This window comes from Paralichthys olivaceus, chromosome 8 (assembly GCF_024713975.1).
Source record: "Paralichthys olivaceus isolate ysfri-2021 chromosome 8, ASM2471397v2, whole genome shotgun sequence".
NCBI classification, from domain to species: Eukaryota; Metazoa; Chordata; class Actinopteri; order Pleuronectiformes; family Paralichthyidae; genus Paralichthys; species Paralichthys olivaceus.
Window position 1 is genome coordinate 11,559,452 of NC_091100.1, and position 27,152 is coordinate 11,586,603.

Below are 27,152 nucleotides of genomic sequence, written 5' to 3' on the forward strand. Positions count from 1 at the left end.
GGCCTTAATGTTATAGTGACGTACATGTATATCCCTCTATAATTACGTCTTTCTGTAATAACAACCCAATCGTTTGAGCATGAACGTGACACACAGGCAGACGTGACCGACTACACTGGAGGTGGAGGTAGCTCAAGCTTTAAGTGTCTAATGCAAACACACACTCGTCTTTGTTGAACTGGCTCCTGCTGTGAAGCTGAAGTGAAAGTAAAACAGTGAAGTTAACCTACACGATACTGGCTCAACTGGTGTTTCTCATTCTCCACCTTCACGTTTTGTTCTCACCCCACCCACTTTTATTCTCTCAAAGCAACAACATCTTGCTTGTTTTTTACATTTTAACACAACAGACCTCCAGTATACACCTCAGCAGTCCGTGTGTGTGAGTGTGTGTGTGTGTGTGTGTGTGTGTGTGTGTGTGTGTGTGTGTGAGTGTGTGTGAGTGTGTGTGTGTGTGTGTGTGTGTGTGTGTGTGTGTGTGTGTGTGTGTGTGTGTGTGTGTGTGTGTGTGTGTGTGCACTTGCCTACCTCGATACTCCTTGGAGAGTTTGGTTATAGGCGGGGCCAGGTGCTTCCTTCTTCCTGATGTCAGGTGCGTGGTGAACGTTTCCACTTGGTGAAGACTCCCAGAGAGAGAGAGAGAGAAAGGGGGGGGGGGCTGCGCTGAACAGTAAGGACTGTAGTCAACCAACTGACAAACTGAGGACAGAAGAGAGAAGTGAGGAAGTTAGATTTCTGTTTAGAGTAACAACACACAAACTTGCTAGTTCCCTACGGAGTATGTGTGTGTGGGTGTGGGTGTGGGTGTGTGTGTGTGTGTATATAGGAAACTGAGATTGAGTCAGACGTGTTCACACAGAGAAATAACGTTTCGACACAGCGGCTGAACTCTGGCAGGGAGGAGGCCGGAGCGGTTGGATGTGTTGCTCAATATGTTTGACTTTAATGCTTATTTTACAAATCAAGCTTTGAATAAAGTGCAAATACAGAAGCACAGAAAACATTCCCATAAGTTTCTGTAATTGTACCATCAGGTAGATCAGCTGCACAGTTAACACATGACCTTTAACGATGAAAATGTGTCATAGAACAAGTTTCTCTTTAATGTCACAGGTGGGAGCGGCTCACTGGGGTTTAGTCATCATTATCAGAGCCGCAGTGTTTAGGCAGATACAGCTTAGTGTATTTACATGTTCATCACAACATCACCCAGTGTTTCAGCTCATTTAGAATAAACCAGATTTAATTATTGCTGCTGCAGTTACACAGTGTTTTATGTCTGTGTTTTCCCGTCTGTTTACTGCTGCTGGTTTTCAGTTATTGGTTTACACTGTGAGAATCCACTTGCACAGACTTGCTCCGGTTTGCTAATTCATCAGAGTGAAAACTCGTTTTAAGTGATGTTATTGTTGCATGTTAATACAGAACAACACTTTAAAGGTCTCTCCATCAAATACAGAAATACAAGTGACAGTGTAATAAGATTATTATGAGATAAACAAAGTGTAAAATATGTGGAACTCCAGTTTGGTGCTTAAACATCTGGAGCTGTAATCAGTGGTTAGGATGTGTTTGGTCCCTAACATTAGTTCATTGTAATATATAATAACTTCTGTCAGAGCTTGTCTGAACCAAATAAACCAGTGACAAGATTTCTGTTTATTTTAGATTCCATTGCTTGCATTTACAATTTTGATTTAAAAGCATAAACATTACTCTCCCGCTTTCTCAATATCAAAAGTAGATCAGATTGAAATCAGTTAATATACAGTCATGCAGCATGTTTCTTTATATTTAGTTTCCTGTTGAACCTGGATCATGGAACAATGCAGGGAGGGATCATTAACAAACTCATGGAGTTATGGAGATAAGGGTGGTTTTATTTAATGGGCAGGGCAAGATTGTTCAAATTTGTATCATGGTTTTATGGCTAGAGTTTCTATATACAAGCAGAGTATGATATCAACACTAAAGATACAAAGTTCATCAGGAGGCAGAAAAACTAACCCTAACCCAGTTCAATTAGCAATTAAGGAATTTAAACAATAACTGCAGTCATTACATTGTTCACATCCCTGTCCATTGGTCTGTTGTTGTCTTTTGCTTGCCTAACACAAAAACTACTGAAAAGACTTTCATGGTGAAAGGATGAAGAAAGAACCTCTTAAACTTTAGTGTGAATCATGAAAAACAGGTGGATACAGGATTTGTTTTCACTTTCTTTAACTCTGTGATTTGGGTGTTTTTTTTTACATTTTCACAGATGTTCCAGTGAATAATGGATCTTGTTAAAAGACTGATATCTATATGTACATGTTGGTGCAACTTGATTGAATTTAAAGACTGTTGCACCGCAGCTACAACTACTACAGCAACTATTAGTTTGTTGAAACATGGCAGCCAGATCATGGGGAAAGATCAACCTCTTGCCCAGTGTCAGCTGGGATCGGCTCCAGTGGTGACAATAATGAATGAATGAATGAATGAACAATGAATGGGTAAACCGCCTGACTGTCTTCAATTCAAACACACACACACACGAGCAATTGATTAGTTTTATCTACCTAGATCAATCCATGCAAAATGTGGGTACCGTATATCAAGGAGGTATTGTGGGTTATGTTGTCAGATTATTTCTGGCACATTCATTTCCTGGAGTCCACATTTGTCAACCTTACAGAAATGGTGGTGATATCACAGTATAATCAGGATTTCCAGCAAGAACGCCAAAAGTGCATTTCCCAGAATGCCTATCATTTTTTTTAATAGATGCAGGAAACTACTCAGACCAGCTGTTTCCACTGTGCCTCCAATCTTCATCCTAAAATTAACCTCATGTCCCCCCGATGTTGGGACTGATTTCATATTATCTCACAGACATAAGAGTTGTATTAGTCTTATTATGTATCTCTCAGAACAACATTGAATGAATATTTCCCCCAAACAATTTTTGAATTTTAAGTCTAAATCTTAATAAACCGTACTTGTCCTTTAGTAGCGGCTTCGTGAGCGTTTCATTAACAGAGACTTGTACACATGCTCATACTGCGTTTTCACAGGGTGTCCACAAAAGCAAACTCTCTCCACAATAAGTGGCTCGGACCCTGCCCTGGTTAACACACAATAGACGGAGAGACCTGAGACACACAGAGCAGAGATTCCCAGGAAAACAGTTCAAACTGATACTGCGACTGCCCGACACTGACACACAAAGAGCTGCAGCGGTGTGTCTATTCACCTGCAACAAGTGGATCCAATCAATCCATCACACAAACTGAGGACGGAAGAAAACTTAGATCATATTACTATTGTATCTGGTGGTGAACTGGATCTATGATACGTGTGTGTGTGTGTGTGTGTGTGTGTGTGTGTGTGTGGCCTCGCTGTGGATCTTGGTGTTATTTGAATGTCAGTCTGATACATAGTTTCATCTCTCTCTCTCTCTCTCTCTCTCTCTCTCTCTCGCTATCATATCGTACTTATAAAACCACTGGCTGCGATGTTGCAATGATTATCACCAAGTTACACCCCTGTAAACAACCCTGTCCGCATGTTTTTAGTGCCTGGGAATTTTTGGGGGAATCATCATACACTCATCTTTTCATCTTAGCGTTTTAGCCTTTTAACAGTTTTTCTTTTTTTCAGATTTTTAAGACAGGGTTGGAACATGGCAACAAGTAGAGTTCTATCAACCTGGAGTATGAAAAAACAGAATGACGAATAGAAAAAATAAGGACTTAAAGATTATCAAGAAGGCCAGTTAATAAAACATTATGTCGACAATCAAAAGCAAATATACCCCATCATATTAACATAAATCTAAACAGCCACAAAGTCCCATATATGACTCATGGGATTCTTCTTCGACCTCTACATTTACCCAGTCTTTGAAACCTTGAGCTTGAGCTCTGTGAGCCAGGACTTATTGCTCAACTTTAATGCTCTTTATATTTGGTGGAAAGTCTTCACAGAGAAGTAGAGGCTGTTACGGCCCATTGTTCTGTTATCAGAGGTTTAACACCCAAATACAGATGTAATGTCACAGTGTCCACATACTTTTGGCAATAGAGTGTAGGCCCTTACTCGATGTAACTCAACTCAGGGTCATTCAAGTAGACAACACACACACACACACACACACACACACACACATACACATACACACACACACACAGAAAAGATAAGTGGGAATACTGTGTATGAATAAATATCATTGAGTAATAAAAGTGTGAGTGTTAAGATAAACTAAATTAAAGAGGAACAAACTAAACAAAGAGAAAGAGAGAACCTCCTTCCAGCCTTCCGTTCAGATTAGACCTTTATTGAGAAAATTCCAGGTCGGCTTACGGCCTCATGACCCGCCATCTCCAACCGTGGGCGATTATTGAATATGCTGCTACACACACAAACGCAACACATGCAGAGCAACTGGAGCCCTGTTGTGAGGCGACATTGATGACGCGTGTTGGATGGGATAATCTCTCCAGCTGCACTCTCACCCCGCGGAGAAGCGAGGCCCAAACAGCTCACTATGTGTTTTTTCCCCCACATACTGATAAACCCCATCCTTGTTTTCTAGCAACTTGTGCAGCTTATCAAGTACTGAATGACAAAAATCTATTTTTCTGGTCCCGTACTGCTGAATGAGAGAACGTCTTCATCTGTCTTGCTGTTTTTTAAACCAGGAGAGGAAAGATGAAGGTTCATTAATGTTCATAGACTCTTAATACTCAAATTAAACAGCAGGAAGTGGCTTTAAAACTGATAACACACTAACACACTGCAGGAATAGGGCTGCACTGTAACTATGACAAACTCAGGAATCTGTTTCCCTCTGTTGGTCTAAAACAGACATTACACTATTTTATTTGTGGCATCAGTATAAAAGGAGGTGGGAGGTTTACAGGAGATACCAGCCAGGTATTAAGTATGAGTACTTTTCTTAAAGACAAGAGACAGACGGGTGAGATTGTTTCACTATTTATGACCATAAATGCCTAAAGAAAATTATTTAATGTCTGAATAATATTCTAATCTAGCTAATGAACATTGAATGTTAGACTGAAACTTTTATAGTTTTAGTTAAAATGTTGATTGTGAAAGTGACAGCAATTATTTGTCAAGAATGATCTCTGCAAAACACTATTCTTGATTTAAACATAGGAAACTAATTTGTGTCCACTTATATTTTAACATTGACACATTTTGTCGGCAAGGCGAGGTAGTTTTCTTGATACAGCACATTGCAATAATTTGCCTGGAAATATCTATCTATCTATCTATCTATCTATCTATCTATCTATCTATCTATCTATCTATCTATCTATCTATCTATCTATCATCTATCATCTATCATCTATCATCTATCCATCCATCCATCCATCCATCCATCCTCTGTACTGTGTGCTGTACTACACCACAGTGGTAAGTAGGGGGCAGTGTCAAACAGATTCTCCTGTGATGCCTCACTCATGAAGAGCCATACATGTAACTGTATATATAAAGTCCTCAACACATTACAGAAACATACACACACACACACACACACAAACAAACATGCACACACACATGTATCATTATTTATTTTTAAATCACCTGTCAGAGCAGGTGAGCAGCTGAGTCATTTTTATCTTTTAATGGATCCAAACCTAAAAGAGAAACCAGTCTATTAAAGTTGTCAGTCTTATAACACAGATAACACATGATAGTAAATTATAAATAATCAGAGTTGTATACCCACACATAATGTATTACACTGTATAAGGAAAGGCCTCCTTCATTATCATATTGTTGCCATGGTGTTTCAAACTCAGGACTCTGGAGCACGCACCTGAACAAAACCCCTGACATGACGGAGAGGAGATGAGAGTATAAAAGGCCGAACGTGACAGTGTGGCACCCAGTGAACAGCAGGGAAACACTTTGAGAGTGAGGATATTTGCTGGAGCCACGTTTCTTTGTGAAAATGAGCAGTGTTGTTCCCTCGAGGAGGATTGTGAATGACAAAGGTAAGAGCTGCTATGCATTTTTAAACAGCCCATCATCCTGTATGCAGATTACACTAAGCTGCTGTAGTCTTTTCTTCCAGCGCTGCTCCTCTAAAGTGGACTTAAAGTTGCTCCTGCATGTGGACGACAGGAAACTGCCTGTCACTCATTAAATCACTGCTGTTTGATATTCATTCATTTATTCCATTTCCTCTCGCATTGGCTTTATTGGACACGTTGCACATTTCTGGTCAATCCTGAAACTTGGAGCTCAAGCATTGATGAGTGCTGTTAAAGCCGATTACTCTCTGTCTGTGTTTCTCTCCATTAATCCACTTTAATTAGAGACTGGTGGTCCCTGAAAACTTAACTTTAGCATGTTAATCCTCAAGTCAAGTGATGTCACAGAAAACTGACATCGTGTGTGTGTGTGTGTGTGTGTGTGTGTGTGTCTGGTCCAGGTCAGTGAGAGCTGGACCTTTGTCCAGGGTCGGACAGCAGCCTGTTATTTATTCATGCTGATGTATCTGAGCAGCTACCTAATTGCACCAGGAGGAGCCCAATTACCCACAGTGGCTTAAAGCCGCACTGTCTCACATTCAGAGAGGCTGGGTGGTGGTTCACGTGTCGGCCATGACTGATATCATGTGCCTTATTTACATTTACAGGAACATTTCGGCCAACTGAACATTTGTACCAAAGAACAATATATTCCCTCAAGGTGTTCTTGAGATATGATGCACACAAGAATGGGAATGATGGACAGAAAATGCAAAAAAGACAAAGCCTATGTCATAGTTTTTCTACACAACATTGATGAAGCAGCCCACACACAAACTCATACACACACTCTGTTACAGTGGGCTCCAGTGAAGATGTCATTTCAAGCTCTGTGACAGAGCAGATCTCACATCAAGACCCCGACAAGCAGACCAACAAGGAGACCCTCTCATTCCTACTCCCCCTCCCTCATCTTCAGTCATCTTTACCTTCACCAGGTAAAATACAATCCTCAATCTCTCAATATTTTATACTGAATATTCAACACGCTTTTCTATAAGTGAATATTGTTTTTTCATATTTTAACTTTCATTAAAGAGGCAGTAAAAGTGTGATTTCTGAATGATCAATCACAGGGTTATAGAAGAATGAACAATGGCTAGGGGCTTTTATTGTGAAAAGAAAGACAAGGCTCAGGTAACAGTAATAACTGAGCTGAATGTACCAGACGAAGCTGAAAGAAAAGAAACAAAGGGAACATCCAGATTTTTAAACTTTATCCCAAAGTTAAAATTTCAGCCTTTTTACTTTCATGTAGCAACCAATCAGGCATTTTCCACAGAATATATGTGTAAGTGCAAATAAATTCAGTTACTGAGGAAACTGCGATGTGATTGCAGGCTTTTTGAAAAGTGACACTAAACTGTGTTTTTACCAAATCCATTTGTATGAAGGTGTAGATGAACTTGTCTTGAGTGAGAAGGGGCTGAAATTGGTCAGAATCTCCAGGAAATGAATGTAAGTCACTGTGACGTCTTCTGAAGTCAAAAACCAACTCCTAGTTTTGAAATTTGTTCACTGTTGACTTCCTGGTGTCAAAAATGTGAAAAACATTTTGTTTCAGTTTTACTATGAAAAAAATATTCTTAATTTGTATTGCAGTCTATGGGGTAGTTGGAAGGTAATCTTTTCACCTTAAAGCTCGTGGAGCAAAACACTGTATGTGATTCTGTTCTGTAGTTGTGTGAAACAAGCCTATGTACATTCTGGTAAAAAAAATATGTGTAAGGAGAATTAAATTATTTTCCCCTTCTCCCACTCAATCCTTGTCAATGTCCTGTCTATTCATTTCAGATAAAAATATCATAAAAATGTTGAATATTTTAATATTTATTTTTCTATTATTATTTCGAATAATAGGAATTTTGAAGGGACTTGTTGAGATGTGCAGTGCAGAGGTAGAGAAACGTGGCTGCTAAAGCAGGAAGAGAAGAGATTTTGGGGCCTCAGAAGAACGGGCACAATAAGGTCTGCATTTCACTGAGCAGGTTCAGTTTCCTGCTCCCTGTATTGTGCACGTTGGCTCACTGTCACACTGACACCATGGCTTACTGGCACTGTACAATGGTCCTGTATAAACCAATGTTAATATTGATTACACGAGTGCTTTTCCATCTATGATGTGTCAACATGTCTGCTGTGAAAAAGACCACCTGTCCACCATCTACAGCACGTGACCGTTCTGTTTAGGAAAGTGTGGAGACCCTACACCTCAGTATCAATAAACACTTTTACTTCCCAGTGCATGGACTGTAACTTATCTGTTTAACTTCCTGGTGTGTTTTCCATAATCATCTGTTATTTCATCCCCTCCAATTTCTTCTCTTCCCTGCTTTTCCTTCATCTTTTCCCTCACCCCTCCGCAGTCTCCCCTCCATCAGATCAGGCCTATCTGCAGGCGTCCGCCATCTTCCAGCAGCTGCGTGAGGAGAAGCCAGTCCCACTTCAGCCGCTGCGTTATGGGGAGAAAACAGACACACCACTGCCCGAGAGCGGAGACAAACCCACACTGAGACGGGCCTACCAGCTCGCCTTCAACACGCTCAAATGTACGACCGCTCCGCATGAACTCTTGCAGTCGCTCTTATTGTCTGAGGGTTTAATGTTGGTTTTCAGACTAACGTGGAACCACACACACACTAAGAGAGGACGGACTGATGGTTAAACATAAAGTCAGAGGGAAATTAATTTGCACTCCTCGACTGCTACCTCTGCAGACCTCACCCACCTCGTATAAAGCGGCCTTATCTCTATAATGAATAGCACTGGAGCTGCAGCATGTGTCAACTCCAATATTCACTTCTGAATAGTAGCTTCAACTGCAGACTGCAGATTAAATAGTATATAGTCGTACATTTCTTTTTTACATGACTGCAAATTACTGGTGCTGGAAGTGCAAGGGTCTGTGCAGGAGGAGATAAGACACACGCATGCAAGTTCACACACCCAAAATACAGGAACCACACACACAGTTTTGCACGTGTTTGCACATGTGTAATTCAAAACACCACATAACTAAATCAACATGTGGACACACAAACTGGATAATGTCCACAAAGCTACTTCAACCCAACACTCACTGGACCAGCAGCCGAAAAAAAGCAAAAAACAAAAATTAACTCTTGCCTGTTTAGTTTTAGTCCATAACTCTGGTAAAGCTGCTAATCCTCTGTCTACTTCTCACTTCTCCAAGGTGCATAGCGCCACCTACAGATCCTGTCCTTTTAATAAATCATGGCACAGATAATGTCCACATGTTTTGCGGGAAATTTAATAAAAAATGTTCGAGAATGTGACAGCGAAAGAGTTGAGACCAAACCACATCTATAAGAATAAAAAGACGACAGGGGCTAAATTATTGATGTGGAAACTTGACTCCAAAGTAATGCTAATGCTCAATGACTGCTAACATGTTAGCTATATCAACTTTACTAAATAATACTATGTCCGGCTGTATGTCATTTCTTCTTGAGGATAAGTTATTGGTTGAAGAATTAAAGCCAAATGCTCCAGGACTGAGGAACCCTCTCATGTTGCACAAACATGAATTCACACACAGTCGAGTCGAGTCAGATTTATTGATATAGCGCATCACAAATGCAGTAAAAGAGAGAAGATGAGATAAAATATTTATGAGAACAAAGTAACGACAGACATAAACAAAATCATAAGAATCAGACTGAGATATCAACACATAAAATACTCAGTGGAATGAGATGTCTGCTGAATTAAATTGTCAAAAAACAACACTACATTTACCTCAATTGTATGGAGTGACGATTGTAAAGAAAATAACGACAACGTTTCACCAGAACATCCATCACTTTTAAGTTTTGGAGCCAAATCTGGTGAATGTTGCTGTGATTTTTCAGCATAACCCCATACAGAACGTCTGGGATGGTGTCGGAAATCGGACGACGATCCCTTTCCATTAACAGCAATGTATTCTGGGTTTTTTTAGACCAAGATTTACTGGAGGACATCATCACTGACAGCTGCTTCCACACATCACAGCAAATTGTGAGTTCTGCCAGATTTGACAAGAGTGACCACAAACCCAAAACTTGTGTGTGAGGGGTTATCTGTCGCCCAATGAGCATTTCTCTGATCTCTCCATCCGAATGTGCTCCATCCGAATCTGGTAAAACTCTGGAGAGGGAGACAGGGATGCAGTTAGAGGCCATTTGTATTCAGACGTGTGTGTCGTCTGGGCCAGTTATAGGTGGCAAATGATGCATTCAGGGGAGAGACAGACGCACCCTCCAACTGGGAGACTGTAAATGACACAATAAAACACTGCACTGACACATACATGCACAAAGAGACACCCTTAGCTATTGTGTGTGTGTGTGTGTGTGTGTGTGTGTGTGTGTGTGTGTGTGTGTGTGTGTGTGTGTGTGTGTGTGTGTGTGTGTGTGTGTGTGTGTGTGTGTGTGTAAATGTTGACTTTATTGAGGGATGGGTGAAACACAGGGAATAGGCTGACAGGCCGATAGTTTGCAATTGTGACTATAAAAACTGCCATACTGCTGTTTGTTATTCTCACACTCACCTCCCACACACACACACACACACACACACACACACACACACACACACACACACACAGGTGGAGGGACACAGAAGCCATAAAGCAAAGAGAGGATAGTGTGAGAAAAGATTTGCTCTTTTCTTTTCCTTGAGGTGATTCTAATCGATATTTTAATGTTAACAATGAATCACTCGACTTCTTGAGATTTGTCCCCTGCCTCTGCAGTTACCCTCAGCTCTACTGAGCATTTTGAGCATGGTTCAACTCATTATTTTGGTTTTGATGATGTGGTTCAGTCTCACAGCTCTCCTCAGCTCTCGTCAGATCTGGTTCCAGACAGTACAAGCAGCAGGTTTCAGCCAAAACTAAATTCAAAAAACGCAGGAGAGGAGTTCATTGTCACCAAACAAGCACGATGAACAGAAAACTCATCAGATGTCCAAAAAAAACATGATGAATGAAAGATCATGTCATTCTGTATCCACTGAAGGTGTATATAAGAATAAGTGGTGAAATATGATATGTTAGTATTGTATTTATTTGTCTCTGACGAACCCAAATGGTCAAATCAATCAATCAATGCAGTTAATGCTGGATTTGAATGGGATGATGGTAACATCGATGGAGATGATAAAATATTGATGACAACCTTATTGATTATAATAATGACTTACAGTTGTTATGACGTTGATAATGTAAGCGTCCATGTTTTGCAGTCCGCTGACTTGTTGCCCCTGGTGATGGTGATGCTGTTCGACTTCCAGGACCGAAAGTTTATGTTACGTGAACAAACAACAAAGGAACAAGAAGAGCCTCTACAGGAAGTCAGGGAGCTGGAGAGGAGTCTGTACAAGTGTGTGTGTAGATGCCGAGTGTTACACTGCTGCTCTATAAATGTTTCATCAGCTGTATGTGAATAATTTTCTTTTATCACAGGCGTAAGACCAAGCTGGCAGCATCTCTGGCTCGGTGCAGGGTGAAACTGAATCTGCAGAGCGTCTCCTGTTTTCTTTCTGATTCTGTCAGGACCAAACAGCATCGAGCAAAATGTCTGCCCCTGTACGCATGGGTCAATACGCTGAAGACCAGGTACGAGCACTCAAATGTCTTATGCTCCTTGCATTCACTTTTGGTCTAGTTCCTGAAAACCAGGAGTTGAAATGACACAGAAGTGAAAATATTGTGCAAAATAGTGTTAGATGTGATTATTTTTGTGGCAAAATCTGGTGCCTGAGGAAGAGCATCTCTGCCTGGCCTTCCTGGTTTCTACGTGCCACTACAGTGCCGGGATTGACATGGAATGAAGTTCATTGGGCCGTCTCCATGGTTTCAGGGTCTTTTGCTGTTGAACCAAATAGGTTACTGGTGCATCTATATCACACAGTTGGCTGTATATATCCATATTTGGACATGTTTGTGTGAAATATAACATCTTGTGCTCCGTAGTGTTGAAGAAGTGTGTGAAGCGTTGCTCGTTGCTGGCTTATGTGAAGGGGAGAACACGGCTGACCTGAAGGACTTGGCGTTCTGCAGGGACTCGCTCTGTCCAGACACTCTCGTCTTCTCCCGGCAGCTTCTGGCTCTGCTCCAGCACAGCAGCCTCACTGCCGCACATGCACTGAACATACAGGTAAATCTGTGAGGAGCCAAGTGTGTCACTGAGCTAAAAATAGCTTCAAAAACTAAAAACTAATTCCCAGACGAGGAACATGCTTCCCTCTGTCAGCAGCATGCGTTTGAAAGTAACGTTTGAAGACAGCTAGCGACCGACTGGTGAATGTTGCTGAAGTAGAAGTTAGGCCACTATTTTCTGAGTGAAAAGAAAAGCATTAGTTACTGGTTATTTTATTCATCCTGTGTTTAACTAGGTCCCTTTCAGATACAGTATCTCTCCTGCCACTGAGTCCTGGACAAATGGACAGTTAAATAAAAAGTTATGTTTATAAACACCTTACACTGTATATAAAAATTAACAGTGAGTTTCCAATTCCTCCCACGATCCAAACAAGAAGCCGAAATATCCGTAATCTGAGTCTTCAAGGGAGAATGATTTACTACATTCAGTGTGCGCATTTGAATTACATCATCATGATCTGATGTAGAGTTAAGGTTAAAATGAGTTTTAAGGAGATCACCATCCCTGAATATGATCGGAATGAGTAGCTTTCAGTTGAGGAAAAAACATGAAAACTCATAAGAATACTCATTTTACCTTTTTGTAATGAAACATCAAGAAGATCTGTTGTCTCTGCGTCCACTTTACTGGAGTCCACTACATCTGTAAGATACGTTGACGAATTATTGTCTTTAAAGAGTCAAAAGACAATTAATAAGACATGTAGTCAATTATTTAATTTGCTAGCTAACGGTCTAATTTTAATTTTAGGATTTAACCACTGTGATCAAAATAAATGTTTTGCTGTTATTTCCAGTATAACTTTTCTGCCATGTGAAGTTTAAAGTTGTGTTTAAAAAGAAAGACTGCCTCAGAATTTGCTCGCTCAGCACCACAGCTGTCTGTAGAGCCAGAGGCTGCACTTGTGTTATGCAACATGTGAGCATCTCTGCATGTGTGTGTGTCTCTCTGCAGGACAGGAGTGTGTGTGTGGCAGTGAGCGTGTTACGCCCCCTGCTGTTTGATAACGGTGACGTCCTGGTGGTGGGGTCTTTCTCAGCTGTGACCGTGGCTCACATAGCTGTGGTGGCCAGTGCCCGCTCAGGCCAAGTGTTGGTGTGTGGTGCCAATCACACGTCCTCTCAGGTGGAGGAGATTCAGGGACTGCTCAGAGACATGGACATCAAGAGTGAGTGATGATGAGACAGGAAATTATTTAAGATTTTAAAAAAAGTCTGGTAAAATAAAAATCTATTGATCTCCCAAAACCACCTCCCTGTAGATGTGCGGATCCTGTCAGAAGCATTCTGTGGTTTGAACGAGTGGGACAACACCGTCCAGCGTCTGAAGGTCATCATCGTTCTACCTCAGTGTTCGTCCTCGGCCCTCAACGACCCCGTACCCACAATACACAGCGAATATGGAAGTATGTACTACAAGCACTGAATCCCCACAGACAATATCACTTACCTGCTTTATCATTCTTTCTTTATTGAACTGAGAAATAATGTTTTTACACTAAACTAATATTATTTTTGAGTAATAACCTCAAGTCTGTATATTTAAAAATACTCAGAAGTCCACATGAGAGGCCTCAGACAGTCATGTATGGAAGATCTAAAATGCCCACATCAAAACAAACCAACATATGAAACACAGTCCACATCAAGCTCGTTTTTTATGTTTTATTTCTTGTCGCAGTCACACGGTGATTCTCTGCAGTCGATGGGATGATGACCCAAAGTAGACTCTGACATTCACATGAACTCAAACACACGTGATGTGACCCAGAGGAGCAGGAGAAACATCCTCACTCCAGAACAGACTCTTAACTGGCTGCAGAAAGGATTTGCAAGCTGCCAAAGAGGCGTTATAGGGAACTGACTTACTGGGGTGCCCAGAGTTTTAAAAACAAATGAGACCGTATATAACTGTATATTAGGCATTTTAAATCTCCCATAGCCATCTGCCCTTGTGGACTTTATTGGGAGTGTAGAATATAAATGCAGCCATCTAACTATGGGCCGTAAAAGAAATAGGACAGAGGACGTAGAGCGGGGGTGGAAAATGAATACTACAAAGTGAATAAGAGAGTGAGTCAAAAAAATGAACAAACAGAAAATAAACAATTTTTAAAAAAATATTTCTTATAATATGATAGTGTTTCTGCATTAAATGTCCAAAATAAAATTTAAAAAAAAAAGCTAAATAATTTTATTCTACTGACAGACTGGGATCTGCTATCAGACTTGTCTCACGGTTCTGTAGCCCAACGAAAAATACACATGATGGCCGCCCAGCAGGTCCGACTACTGGTGCACGCTCTGACCTGTGAGTGGACCACACACACACACACACACATTAACACACATCTGTCTCTTGTATACAAACATACACACTGGCCTGCTAATAAGATGTCAGCAGAATTTCTTTTTTTCATTCATTTCATTCTATCCTGTTCTCCATCTGTCAGTTCCGAAGGTTCAGACGGTGGTTTACTGCACACGTTCAGTGTATCCTGAGGAGAACGAACAGCTGGTGAAAAGAGTGTTAGACAAAACACACACTCACCACAAACTGCTGCCCTTCAGGTAACACACACACACACACACACACACACACACACACACACACACACACACACACACACTGCTCTCTCTTCGTGCCAGTATTGGGTTTCTGTCCATTAAGTATTTAATTATGCAGTCACACTTTTCATGACTTGTCCACAGGCTCAAACAACAACAGTGATGAGAAATGTGTGTGTGAATTGTTTCCTCTTGAGGCAGAACATAAAACTTTGCGGTTTCTAAAAAAGCAGAATTAAATACATGTAAAATAAAACACATGTTTAGCCTCCTTCACTAACGCCACTAACGTCACTGTGACACAGAGACACATGAGTGGCTGCACACACTGAACTCAAAAGGACTTTTACTGAGAAGCTGAGTAGCTGTTGAATCTAATCACACAAGATGTCATGTTATTAAAAACTACTTACACGGTTTTCATAAAAATTCATAATCTGTTGGCTTTTAGCAAATGTAACAACTCATACATTGCTGATAAACTTGTGGGGGGTGATATTGTAAATTCCTTCATCATGCTCGCTTCAATCTTCAACTTGTGGAAAAACTGTAATTTACAGAACTCCTCTTGCAGAAAGGAGTTAACAGGATTGCTTTGAGTCCTCACACCACATAAATGTACGTGGAGTGTTAGATACCACAGGCTGTGCACGAGCTAAACCTGTAAACGTCATAAACAAATAGCTCAGCTGAGGAGCTGCTGATGCAACATCTGCAAGTACCTGCAGAGCACATTTAATAAATAGTGTCATGTGTAATTTACAGTATAATGGAGCCCCTATAGTGTCAGGCATGTATTGTCTGTGTTTACAGTAAGTGTGAGTATGAATCTATGTCCTTGTGTGTGTGTGTGTGTGTGTGTGTGTGTGTGTGTGTGTGTGTGTGTGTGGTATGAAGGTGTAAAGGATCAGCTGCCGTTGCCATGGGGACAGTAGTTAATCCTACAGTTGGGGTAAATGGGGTGGAGAACATTTCGGAGTCTGTTTCACACCTGCTTCTCCACAATCCGTCCTTTTGAAGAAATCCGAACGTCATTACTTTTGGTCACACTCGCTCTTTTATCAACCCACTGATGTGCAGCGAGGAGAGCGGCGGCTGTTTCACCTGGGCGTTACACTACCTGTTCAAAGAAAACACAGATCCAACAGCATGCTGTCTGTGTGGTTATCACGAGAGCTGCCAAGAGTCTGCGCCAAAGGAATAAAGCATAATAATATAACACATGCTGAGTACAAGAAGGTGCAAGACATGATGAAGAGTGTGGAACGTCCAGCAAGGACGTGACTGAACTCAACAGCAAAACGTATCAGCAGCAAACAGCTTTCCTTGTGTATAAAAAAGTGCTGTTAGTCACAATTATGTCTCAACTGAAACATTATCATGTCATTCAATTTAAAACTGAAGAGATTACACATGTACACTTTCTCAACAAATCTTTTCTCAAAGATGTTTTTTGTTCTTATCTATAAAAACAGGGTGAAACGTTATGATTGACAGCTGAGACTCATGATTGGTTGAGTCCATGTATTGGTGGGAGCTCGGTAACGTGGCCACACTTCACTGCACAAACTCCAAATGACGTCAGAAACCGCAACATGTCAGCGTTCGGATGCAGGATATCTTGGCTCCATTTATGTTCACTGGGAGGAAGTGGAGCTGCATCCTCAATCTTTATTCACAGTCATCGGTTTATGTTCACAATCTTAGTTTAGCATGTTTGAATGATTATTGATACTAAATGGCTTCATGTAATTAGTCATTAGTGTGGAACATTTGACCTGATGATGGCACCAGATGTTGAAAAACTTGTTACAGTTCATTCTGGAGGAAAAGCATCAACCTTAAGGTGGAGCTGGATGAAAATGTAATATCCTGAACCTGTCAGTTCTCATGTGGAGCACTACGACAGCCATGATGAATTAATGTTCGATGTTAGCATCTTTTTAACAACGCTCCACTCGCACCTGCTGTTCTGCTCCTTCCTCAGGGTGAACGGTCCAGTTTTCCCAGTGGACTCAGAGTCAGGAGACGCAACAGACAAGTTCTTCAGACTCGAACCGTCTCAGTTCACCAACGGCTGCTTCGTGGCCAGACTGTCTCGACAGGTGAGAGAGCAGAGAGTGTGAGAGGAGGAAGCAAGTGAGAGAAATGTAGAGGACAAGGTTGTGTCTGGAGATGGAGGGGGGGAACAGAGGGTTGTGTGTGTGTGTGTGTGTGTGTGCGCCTGTGATTGCTTTGCGACAAGACCAGTAGTGCTGAGGCTGCAATCTTTTACTTTCTGTCTGCTGGGAGGTCAGTCGACTCTGCTACACACACACACACACACACACACACACACACACACACACACACACACACACACACACACACACACACACACACACACACACACACACACACAATCCCTGAAACACTGCAGCATTATTCCAATACTCCATAAAAAAAAGAGACAAGTTAAAGATGATATACGTCTGACTTTAGAGCAAAGATGAATTGATAATTCTCTGTATAATTTTTCCTGCCCTCCCTCCATCCCTTCATCCCTCCTGTCTTGTTGCATCACTTTGTTGCTCCATCTATTTGCCCCCTCCTCTTTCGTCCCACTTGCTCTCGTCATAAAAAGGAGAAAAATACAACAGAAGGAAATGAGATGCTGCTCGTTTGATCCCCTGCAGCTTGAAAAAAAAATGGTGCAGAGAGGGAAATGTGCCAGTGTGTGTGTGTGTGTGTGTGTGTGTGTGTGTGTGTGTGTGTGTGTGTGTTCACATCTCTCCAAAACACAAATACATACACCCAGCCACAGATCCTGCTAACCTAAGTGGCAGTGCAGTAATTTAAAAATCGAATGCTCATGTATAATTAGATCCACATTCACTCCCTCAGTAAATCGAGTCACATGAGAGCTGCAGATTCCGTTACAGTGACACATCTGAGGTGGTTCACTGCTGCTGAGATGAATGGATCCACTCGTCACTGTGCCCTGGTGGATGAGGGGATGTGAAACAGATACGTGGCAGCGTGCCGAGACAGGAACAGCAGGGGTACGACAACAAGAAGGCCGCTTGAAATCCGTCTTAACAAAGAAAGAAAACAGACATGTTTGGGCTGTATGAGCAAAACATATGAGAATATATATATAAACAACTCTGGCAGTATGAAAAGCTTACAAATGACACAGAGACGTTAAAGTTAGAAATCAAACTCACACAACTAAACTGTGCAGTTGTTCAACATCTCATTGTTGCAGCATAATTAGAGTTTTGAGGTGAGAAATTAAAAGATGCATTAGCAGTACTGTGGGAGGACACAGAGGGAGGAGGACAGGGGAGGCTTTCAGGAGACTTATACTCTTTAAATGTAACTGGAGATGAAGACATTATTTGTGCAAATATACAAACTCTCTCAGAGTGTTTGCTGCAGCTTGTTTCCTAAATTAGCTCAACTTAATATTCACTGTGAGTTCCTTGAAAACATGGACGCATAAAGACTTCTGTCCCTTCTCCCCTCCAGGGTTCTGTCCCTGCTTCCAGCACAACTCGATGCTCCAGTCGAACAATACTTTTAGTTTTGAGAGAAATGTTTGGACAACTATTACTGAAGTGCCATAGAATTCTTCTACAGACACTCAGGTGCCTGATGAATGAATCACCACTGATAATAAAATATTATGTTAATAATTTCAGTTCCTCTGACATTATACACTTTGCTCTGTGGGATTGTAAAAAGCCATCAGCGATCTCTTCCTCCTCTTCCTCCTCTTCCTCCTTTGCAGGGTCACTTTATGACTGCACCCTGCAGCCTGCACAGCTCTCCTCGCTGCTGGTTCCCCTGGAGACCTGTAGTTTTTAATGTGTTGATAGCGTCACATCAAATCTTACTCTGCCCTTGCACTTTCAGGCTGATCCCACTAAGGTGGAAACGGTTCAGGACGTGCTGGCAAGGGCAGCAGCGAAGGGCCTCCTGGGTGGAATATTACCAGAGCAATTAAAAACTGGGAAGAAGGGGAAAAGCAGGAAGAACCGTGAATCCCCCTCTGGCCAGGAGAGGCAGGAAGGGAGCGAGCGAGATCCACTCGCACCTTCAGAGCCTGAACAGGAGAAAGGTGAGGGGGGGTTCAAGGGTAATGAGGAGGAAGAGGAGGGCAAAAGGGAGGAAGATGAAGGAAAGAGGAGAGGGGTCAAAGGGCGTAAGCGAAAGCTCAAAAAAGGAAAAAAACAAAGCAACAGGGCTCCTGCAGACGACAAGCAGCAGCCTAAAAAGAAACCAACGAAGAAAAAAGGCAAAGAATCACATCACGCTAAACGTCCAACAAAAAGCAAACAAAGACGAATACCTCGTCTCACGCTGACGTTGATGTCCTCAGAGAAAACATCCAACCAGTTGTCCCCCATGACAGCCCTGGCACACAGGCTGAGTGAGAATCCAGGGATCAGGTCTCAACAGACGGTGTCCAGCGCCCCTTCCTCTGCTGGGAAACACCCGTCACCTACTCCAACAGCTCCATCCACTGCACCTGCGGCCTCCAGGCAGCTGCAGGGACAGAACACGCAGCCTGAGAGGGAAGAGAAAACATTCAAGGTTGGAGACAAATCAGCGGGTCTGTTAAAGGCCTGGGGGAAAGTGGACGCACCACAGGAAGTGATGAAGGCTGCTAGAGGCTCTGTCCTTCCACCCATTCCATCCCCTTCCTCTGGATCTCTACGCAGCAGGACTGGTAGTTCTCTGTCCCACACGTCCCACTCTCACCCCAACAACATGTCCACGTCCTCCTCCTCAGTCTCTCTGCCTGGATTGTAGAGACGAGGACATTAGACCCACTGACGATGACGCTTCAGTCACTGGGATCAGACAGAAAAACTATTCCCATCCATCCATTATCTTTACCACTTCTCCTTTGAGAGTCACAGGAGGCTGGAGACAATCAATACATAGTTAAATCACTTCCCAAGTAAATTACATTCATGAATTATTAAATATAAACAGTAAATTAATAATCAAAGACAGTTATTAATTTATTTGAATTAAATTATTGTTATTGTGTTTAATTCTTGTAGGAAAATGTCTTTAAGAGATGCACAAAGAAAATATAACCTGTTTGCACATTATTAATTTAACCAAATTAATATAATGATAGAATAAATCTTTTTTTTTTCTGTGCAGCTTTTTGTCTTTAAACCTCCATCATTTCTCCAAGTGAAGTTCTCCCTGAACTAATCATAACTCGTGTTCTGAGATATTTAACTGAATCAGACTGCTTTGTTCTTGGAATGTTTGAATGTCTTGTTTGTTTGGTGTAACTGAGGCAGGTATCTGGGTAACAGACGTTTTCCTATTAACCACAGGTTTATTGTTATATCCAAAGTACAGACGCATTTTTATTTGGACTCAATTATACAAAATCATAAATATCAGTCAAGACTCATGAAATATAAGCAGTGTATGAATTATTATTGTGAAATTGTAAAATAAAACCATGTAAAAGAATGTGAAAAAACAAATCCACCTTCTGGATCTGGAGCGAAATATAATGCTTCTCTCTTCATGTTTCTTCCACCAAGTTCCATGGAAATCCATTACACTGTTTTAAAACCTGCTGACAGACAAACAAACAAACAAGTGGTGAAAACACAACCTCCCTGGCAGAGATAATAAACCAAACTTTATCGATCAAGAATGATGAATCAGTAAAAATGTCATTACTCACAGAAACACAAAAGCCAAGCAGTGTATTTTATAATGCTGTTTATTCTCACAATTGGTTACATTGATAAAGTGTAGAAATCAGTGAGCGGCAAACAGAAGCCAACACACCCATCTGTGGGAAATGGAGTGTGTGTTCGTTGTTGTTCTTTATGTGTGTGAGCTTGACAGAGATGCTGGGTGCCCAATGCTGTTTCCATCATCTTCCTCCTCCTCCTCTTCCTCGTCCTTCTCAGAGCAGCAGTGGACGTCCAGCTCTCAGGACACTGTACAGGGTGAAGATATATTCCTTTATCTGCCTCGTTCTGCAAAGCGGAGCCTATTGTAGCATTGTGAGTTTAACCAGGGACAGAGACAACGACAATGAGTCAAGAGACTTTACTTTGCCCCAACTAATAAAATCAGTATATACCTTTATAAAATAGAATAAATAAAATAAAAAATATTTCTGTTCAGTACGTACAGTCGCTCTCTCAAACTGTCCGAGGGCATGCAAGGCTTTTCTTTTGTTTTACGACTTTCCATTTTCTTCTCGAGATCAAAAGAATGCATAGATAATTGCTCAGTTAAATTCAGTATCAACTTAATTGACAACTGTGAACGCCCCTCCTGTTATTTCATTATTTGCTCTGGTACTTTACTTATCTACAACAATGTATATCTGTATTTTACACTTTGGCCATTTGGTGAGTTCTCAAAAAAAAAGGCATTTCATTAAAAAAAATAAAATAATGAGACATTCAAAAATGAAAAAAAAAGAAAAAAGATAGCTTATGACAATGATTAATGCCAAATGTTACATTATATGGATATTATGTACACAACAATTTAAGTCATCTCATTCACATTTCAACATCCCCGTGATGAAAGAAAAGGGAGTTTTCTCAACAGAATCTCAAATATACTTAGACTTCCTTCCTCTCTTTGTTATATGTGGAGTTAAATATTGACACGAATGACAAGCAGGACCCTTGGCTGGAACATCTGACCATTAACTTCGACCCGACGCTGTCAAAGTTCCCTTTCTCTGCAGCAACACTCTACTCTGTCAGAAACCATCACTTTGGCTCCTAATGCAGTTGGTTTCTCTAAAAAACTGCTAACATACGCCATGATTTAACAACATACTGGGCTGAAGGTGTTTTCAGAATCCCCCATAGACTCGAACAAAAACATTGTCCATCTGCTGAAAGATAAATAAGATATTAATCTATTTCCTACCAGTCCAGTTTGCTCCTCCTCCACGATACTTGGTGGAAGGAGGGAGTCAGAAGAGGTTGTGGATGCAGGAATCTTTTTCTCTTTGTTTAACATTGCATCTTTTGAAACTCTGATTTCTCTCTGAAACTGATTTCTCTGGGCGTAATGCATGGATCCTGATGACAAAAAACTTAGGGGACTGATATCTATGAGTGTGTGCATTTTAGTGCAGATCAAAACAAAAATCTGGATCTCGCAAATTATAACAGGGTTTCATAAAGCGACTGTCGGGCCTCGACGGAGGAATGAGCCCTGATGAGAGCAATACTTGTATTGATTTGTAAAAAGATATTTTATCATACAGCAGACAGAAGATTTTTTTCATCCAGATGTTTGAAGATGTCTTTGGGGATTTTTACAACCCCTTGTCTTTGGGCACTACTACAGTCAGAATTACCTGTGAGCCGGCCATACTGTTTGACATTTACATCAAATAATATACTCACAGGTTTATTCCATTCCTGACAAATTAAACTTCTGATTTTCATTTTGGAAAAGGCCACAAAACAGACTCTAACTTCTGCCCCGTCTGTTTTCTACAAGTGGACAAATGTAAAGTTTGACAGATGGGATTTAACAGTCAGATGTTCAGCATGTATCTGCCTCTACAGCCAAGAGAACTTTGTTAAGTGTCGATGATCTTAGTTACAATAACGATCATCACTAGTTATAACACCCAGCTTTGTGATTTGTGTGAGACAAAAACCAAGCATGTGATCTTGTGGCACTTATGAAACAAAGAAAAAAGGAAAGAATGCGCATTCAAGTGAACAGAACCCTGGAGACAGATCGATAGCAGCCCAGGAGCGTCCTGCTGGTTTGAGTCAACATGTCTCTCTGTCGTCTTCTGGAGATAAAAATCTCACCTCCTCACAGTTCAGACAATATCATCACAACCATACCCAGGTATAAAGACACATTCCTCAAGTCTCCTTCTGTTTTCTTCCTCAGGGCGTTCACATGCTACCAGTCCCCTTTTATTAGTCAACTTGAATTCTGTGAGGACTGATACTGAGGTGGGATTTAAAGTCAAATTTCCTCCAGTATGTGTATCATGGAGCAGCAGCAGCACGCTGACGTCTCCTCCGCTCCGAGCTGCAGTCTGGCACTGAGAGTGGGGTGGGGGGGGGCAGAGGAGAGAGAGTGGGCCGAGAAATAATGTTCATCCCTGTGCCTTATCCTCCATTATGGCTATCATCTGTCATTTTCTGAGGGATAACAGAAGAATACCAGTAAACAGATGGCAGACGTGCGGTGTGTTTTCGGGTGAAAGGTCACCGCTCGTTCAGACGCACTGGGCTGATTCGTGCACAGTTGATGAGAAAAGAAAAAGAGAAGAGAAGACGGGATAGAAAAACAAGGTGGCTTCTGATTCCTCACCCCTTCACTCTCTGAAAGCAGCAGCAGTGTTGATATCGACTAGAATGATTCACGTTTCTATAAAAAAGTTCATGCAGGATCCGTTGAACAGATGAGTGTAGACTAACGGACAAATCGCTTTAGTCTGTAGCAGCTCCCTTCGTTGTTCACAGACACGATGGCTTTTCATTTTGCCTCCCGACCATTTACTTACTCTCACTTTACAGTTTGCTGTAGATGGTAAGGAAGAGGGACAAAGATGGGGGGGAGGTAAAGCCACTACAGACAGGAAGCCAGGTGAATGACGAGGGAAGGGTATGGCCAGGTGTGCAAGGTCATGCTGGCATCACAGGCACAGACACAGATACAATAAGAGCATGGAGGAGTCAGCAGTTTGGGCAGCGATGAGCTCGCTCATCACGCTGTGCTGTGCTTGAAGGAGCACTTCCTACTTCTACGATATTGTTCTCCTCGCTCCTTCTCTGTGCCGAGGGGGACGAGAGTTACTTCTATGTACATCAACACCTTCACGACCACCGCTCTCGTGGTTGTTCCTTCTCAGCCAGGGTTTAGAGTCTTCAGGAGGCCAACTTGAATTGCGCCTCGAGAGGTGATGAAACTCTTGAGGTGAAACTCCAATTTGCTCCAGAAAAGTGAAGGAATCATGACGGGGTTTCCCCAAATCCCTGGGGTCTTTGCTCTGTTTTAGTGGTTACTGGGGTTTTGGCAGCGAATGCGACTGGTTACCATGGTGACTGGGGGTTGTGGCAGGCAGTTGGTAGTGATTCACCGTGGTTACTGCGGCAACTCTGTGACGGGTCTCTTCTGTTTGAGGGTGTCGATGAGAGATAGGACCCCTCTCTTCACGCTGGTCGAGACCCGACGGGACACTGAGTCACCGGGGGGGGATGAGCCACAGGCTTTCTGGGAGGGAGGCCGAGCGACCAAACACTTCTGGTACCGCAACTGAGAGAGAGAGAGAGAGAGAGAGAGAGAGAGAGAGAGAGAGACAGAGAGAGAGAGAGAGAGAGAGAGAGGGAGAGAGGGAGGGGGGAAGGACAGGAGAGAGAGTTACAGCTGCTGAGTATACGACTGTAAAAGTGCGTGTGTGTGTTTGTGTGTGAGTAAGAGAGGAAGAACAGAAAGCTGGACTGGTGCTGTGATCGATAGTAATGACTGATGATTCCTGTCACTGTGAATCAGAGTGTGTGTGTGTGTGTGTGTGTGTGTGTGTGTGTGTGTGTTCTGATGTGTGATCAATAGTCCAGCCTGCAGCCGACTCATCTTGTGACTCACACACAGCAGAGATGAGGAAGATGATTAACCTCTACTGTTGGTAGCATCTCTGCTTTATAACATGAACTCCAGTGACTATGCACATGACACATAACATAATATAATAGTTTAACACTGTAAAGGTAACATGCTGATTCTAATAGTCACTTATTTAACGTTCACTGATCTACAGCACTGAACTTTAAACTGCACCATAACTCTGAGGGACGTCCTCAGATATATCTTAACTTTACTTCTCTTGATTTGAATTTTTACAAATTTTTACAAATCGGACCGACAACTAAACTACATGCAAGAACATTCACTCACAGAAAGAGTCTGTGATTCAGTTGATGGCCTGTGTAAATATAGTTTTCAATGTGTAAGATATTATTTATTTGGTAAATTCAATTTCAAATGAAGGAATCCTTTTCATTAGCACGACTGGTTATAATAAACTCATCGATACAAATAATTTGTTTCATGTCTTTTATTTTATGCTTGAATTTTTTGGGTTACATCTGAAAATATTTTTCACCCTGAAAATAGTTTTTTATAGCTCACATCTTTTCCCTTTACATAAAGTCCAACTTGAGTTTGCATTCACTCTAAGTAACAACCCCTGGTCACACAACTGTGGAGTGAGGAGGTTTAGTAGAAAGTGGAGTTTTGTGTGTGGAGTTGTGTTTCCGAGCTTCTTTTCTAGCTCAGTGTCTCACCATACAAGCTGCCTGCACAGCCTCGGACACATTCCCAGCATTAGGGTCACACCAGAAGACGTGACAGTCAAAACGATGGCCGCCTGCGTCCATGATGAAGGCAAACGTGTGCACGTCATACCCAACGCCCATGAAGGACAGGAAACGCACACGACACTCCACCAGCACTTCTTCTTCATCCTGGTCAGACACATTGGTGGGTGAGATGTTGAGTACAGATTTTGTTTAATCAAATGTTCTACTGAAGCATGGAGGAAACCAAAAAAAAAACTTTGAGAGATAAACCCTCAGCCAACATTTACATACATTCACACAGTAACCGATGAAAAACTGCCGCCTCCTAATAAACAGGTCCAGTGGAGCAGCAGAGCTTTAAGTGTCTCTCTGTTAAAGCTGAAATGCATAACTTATTTAAATGAGAGGGGGAAAAGGTAATTTTATGTCGTCTGCATGGTCGAGCATTGTTAAGACTTCACATGCAGATTTAACACTGAGCAGAGCTGCTGTTCATTCATTCATTTAGGTGGGAAGCAGCTTAGTAAGTCTCTGGTTGACAATGTCAGTAAAGTTTGTTGAATCCACAGCGCGAGTGAATTCTTTTCCACCATTTTTGTAGTTTAATGCATTGAAAGTAACTGGGATGTTCAAACAAAACAGAAAAAGGTGTTGATGGAAATAATGTTATTGATGCTGCTGTTTGTCTCCTCATCCAAACCTGCATTACCTCCCTACACAGAAGTAACCATCCATAATCTTCATCGTTCAACTTTTACTAGTTCAATGGTTTTTAACATTTTGTAGGCCAGTTTATAGGCCATCGAAATAGATGATTCCTCTGTTCTTGTTATCAAACTCTTGACATGACAAAGAAATGTAATCAAGGCTTGATATTTTACAGTTTAGTCATGAACTTTATCATAAATATCTAAACAATAATAAGATAAAAATACAACCAAATGTATGGAACTTGAATTAAGAAAATAGACAATTCTTGATATGAAATATAAACACAAATGCTGATCCTTTCTGCAGTGTTCATTCTGTAAAATAAAGGTTTTCATGTGTGCAAATATAAAAGCACATACAAATATTTCTGTGAAAAGCTCATATCGAGCTATATTAGTATTAGCAGCCGGTTGATATATCAGCTGGGACAGTTCAGTTGTGCCGGTCATATGTTTACATCAGCAAAATGTGTTTGCTACATGGCAGCTGGAGACAATCTCACAATCTCTGTCATCTTTGTTGTTGAACATACATCATTGTAATCAACTTTCTTCACAGAAGAGGACATCAGTCGTACAGGAACTTATAAATCTCAGCTTTGACAAAACTGTGGTTGTTTTCTATAAAGGAAGTTGTATCAAAATTTCCAAATAATAAACCAATTATCTGTTAGTCCAATAGGAAGTTTATGAGTTAATGAAAAAGTGTCTGACCTTGTCTTTGCTGATGGTGACAGTAGCATCTGCCACGTTGAGAGCTACTGGAGTCCAGTCCTCTTTGTTGGAAGAACCAATTAGACTGTCTATGGCTCCATTCAGTATGTCCATACCTGAACCAGAGGATGTGACAAAACATTTTCTTTAAAAACACACACGAAATCAAAAAGTGTGTGTGTGTGTGTGTGTGTGTGTGTGTATGTGTGTGTGTGTGTGTGTGTCAGACTGACCTATAGGTCTGGCCACAGGCAGCATCCCGAGGTAGAGCACCTGAAACTTCTGAACCAGCTCTGTCTTTGGTGTGGGAAACTCTGCTGGGGAGAAACCACACAAAACACTTAATAAGTGCTTATAAGATTAAATATTCAACTTCATGTGGATAAATAAAAGCAAATACACATTTACAGATATTTAAAAAGCAGCCTGTCAGCTTTTAATAATTCAGCTCCTTGTGTTCATTTCCTTTTGTTCAGGATTATTTCATCGTTTTCATTCTGCCCGATAATGACTGCATCCTATAATGCAACACAAGGGAACGTTTTGAAAAATACTTTAATTTCAAGATAAAGTCGGTAATTTACACATGTTGTCATTTTAAGAAAAGGACACAGCTTTT

The 27,152-nt window shown here is 41.4% G+C and overlaps 3 protein-coding genes across 20 annotated transcripts in view; 1 reads left to right on the forward strand and 2 right to left on the reverse strand.

The window, feature by feature from the left end:
- The window catches only part of rbm47 (RNA binding motif protein 47), a 30,414-nt gene extending 29,621 nt beyond the window's left edge, over nt 1–793 (reverse strand). For 7 of the 9 annotated variants that reach the window (XM_069530780.1, XM_069530772.1, XM_069530783.1 and 4 more), the window contains exon 1: nt 529–793. The gene's annotated coding sequence lies outside the window, so the exon portion shown is untranslated. The remainder of the gene's footprint in view (nt 1–528) is intronic. The other 2 variants (XM_069530788.1, XM_069530774.1) reach the window with 2 other exon arrangements.
- LOC109637751 (putative methyltransferase NSUN7) lies at nt 334–20,279 on the forward strand. The gene is made up of 14 exons (XM_069530768.1): nt 334–592; nt 5,814–6,008; nt 6,848–6,985; nt 8,414–8,596; nt 10,009–10,067; nt 11,295–11,431; nt 11,515–11,667; nt 12,025–12,208; nt 13,169–13,382; nt 13,476–13,619; nt 14,423–14,524; nt 14,667–14,784; nt 16,769–16,886; nt 18,679–20,279. The coding sequence occupies exons 2-14, from the start codon at nt 5,966–5,968 to the stop codon at nt 19,576–19,578; spliced, it is 2,493 nt and encodes an 830-aa protein (XP_069386869.1). The 5' UTR covers nt 334–592; nt 5,814–5,965; the 3' UTR covers nt 19,579–20,279.
- Nucleotides 20,280–20,506: 227 nt separating this feature from the next.
- apbb2b (amyloid beta (A4) precursor protein-binding, family B, member 2b) overlaps nt 20,507–27,152 on the reverse strand; it is a 47,438-nt gene continuing 40,792 nt past the window's right edge. For 7 of the 10 annotated variants that reach the window (XM_069530763.1, XM_069530762.1, XM_020100408.2 and 4 more), the window contains 4 exons: nt 26,767–26,850; nt 26,534–26,649; nt 25,095–25,274; nt 20,507–24,066 (listed from right to left, as the gene is read on the reverse strand). In XM_069530763.1, coding sequence (XP_069386864.1) covers nt 23,896–24,066; nt 25,095–25,274; nt 26,534–26,649; nt 26,767–26,850 — 551 coding nt within the window. In that variant the 3' untranslated portion in view covers nt 20,507–23,895. The remainder of the gene's footprint in view (nt 24,067–25,094; nt 25,275–26,533; nt 26,650–26,766; nt 26,851–27,152) is intronic. The other 3 variants (XM_069530764.1, XM_020100409.2, XM_069530765.1) reach the window with 1 other exon arrangement.

Coding starts and splice junctions, on each gene's coding strand:
- LOC109637751 (XM_069530768.1), top strand. CDS start 5,966: ATGAGCAGTGTTGTTCCCTCGAGGAGGATTGTGAATGACAAAG. Junction 10,068..11,294: donor TCCACACATCACAGCAAATT/GTGAGTTCTGCC, acceptor CATGTTTTGCAG/TCCGCTGACTTGTTGCCCCT. Junction 16,887..18,678: donor TGGCCAGACTGTCTCGACAG/GTGAGAGAGCAG, acceptor TTGCACTTTCAG/GCTGATCCCACTAAGGTGGA.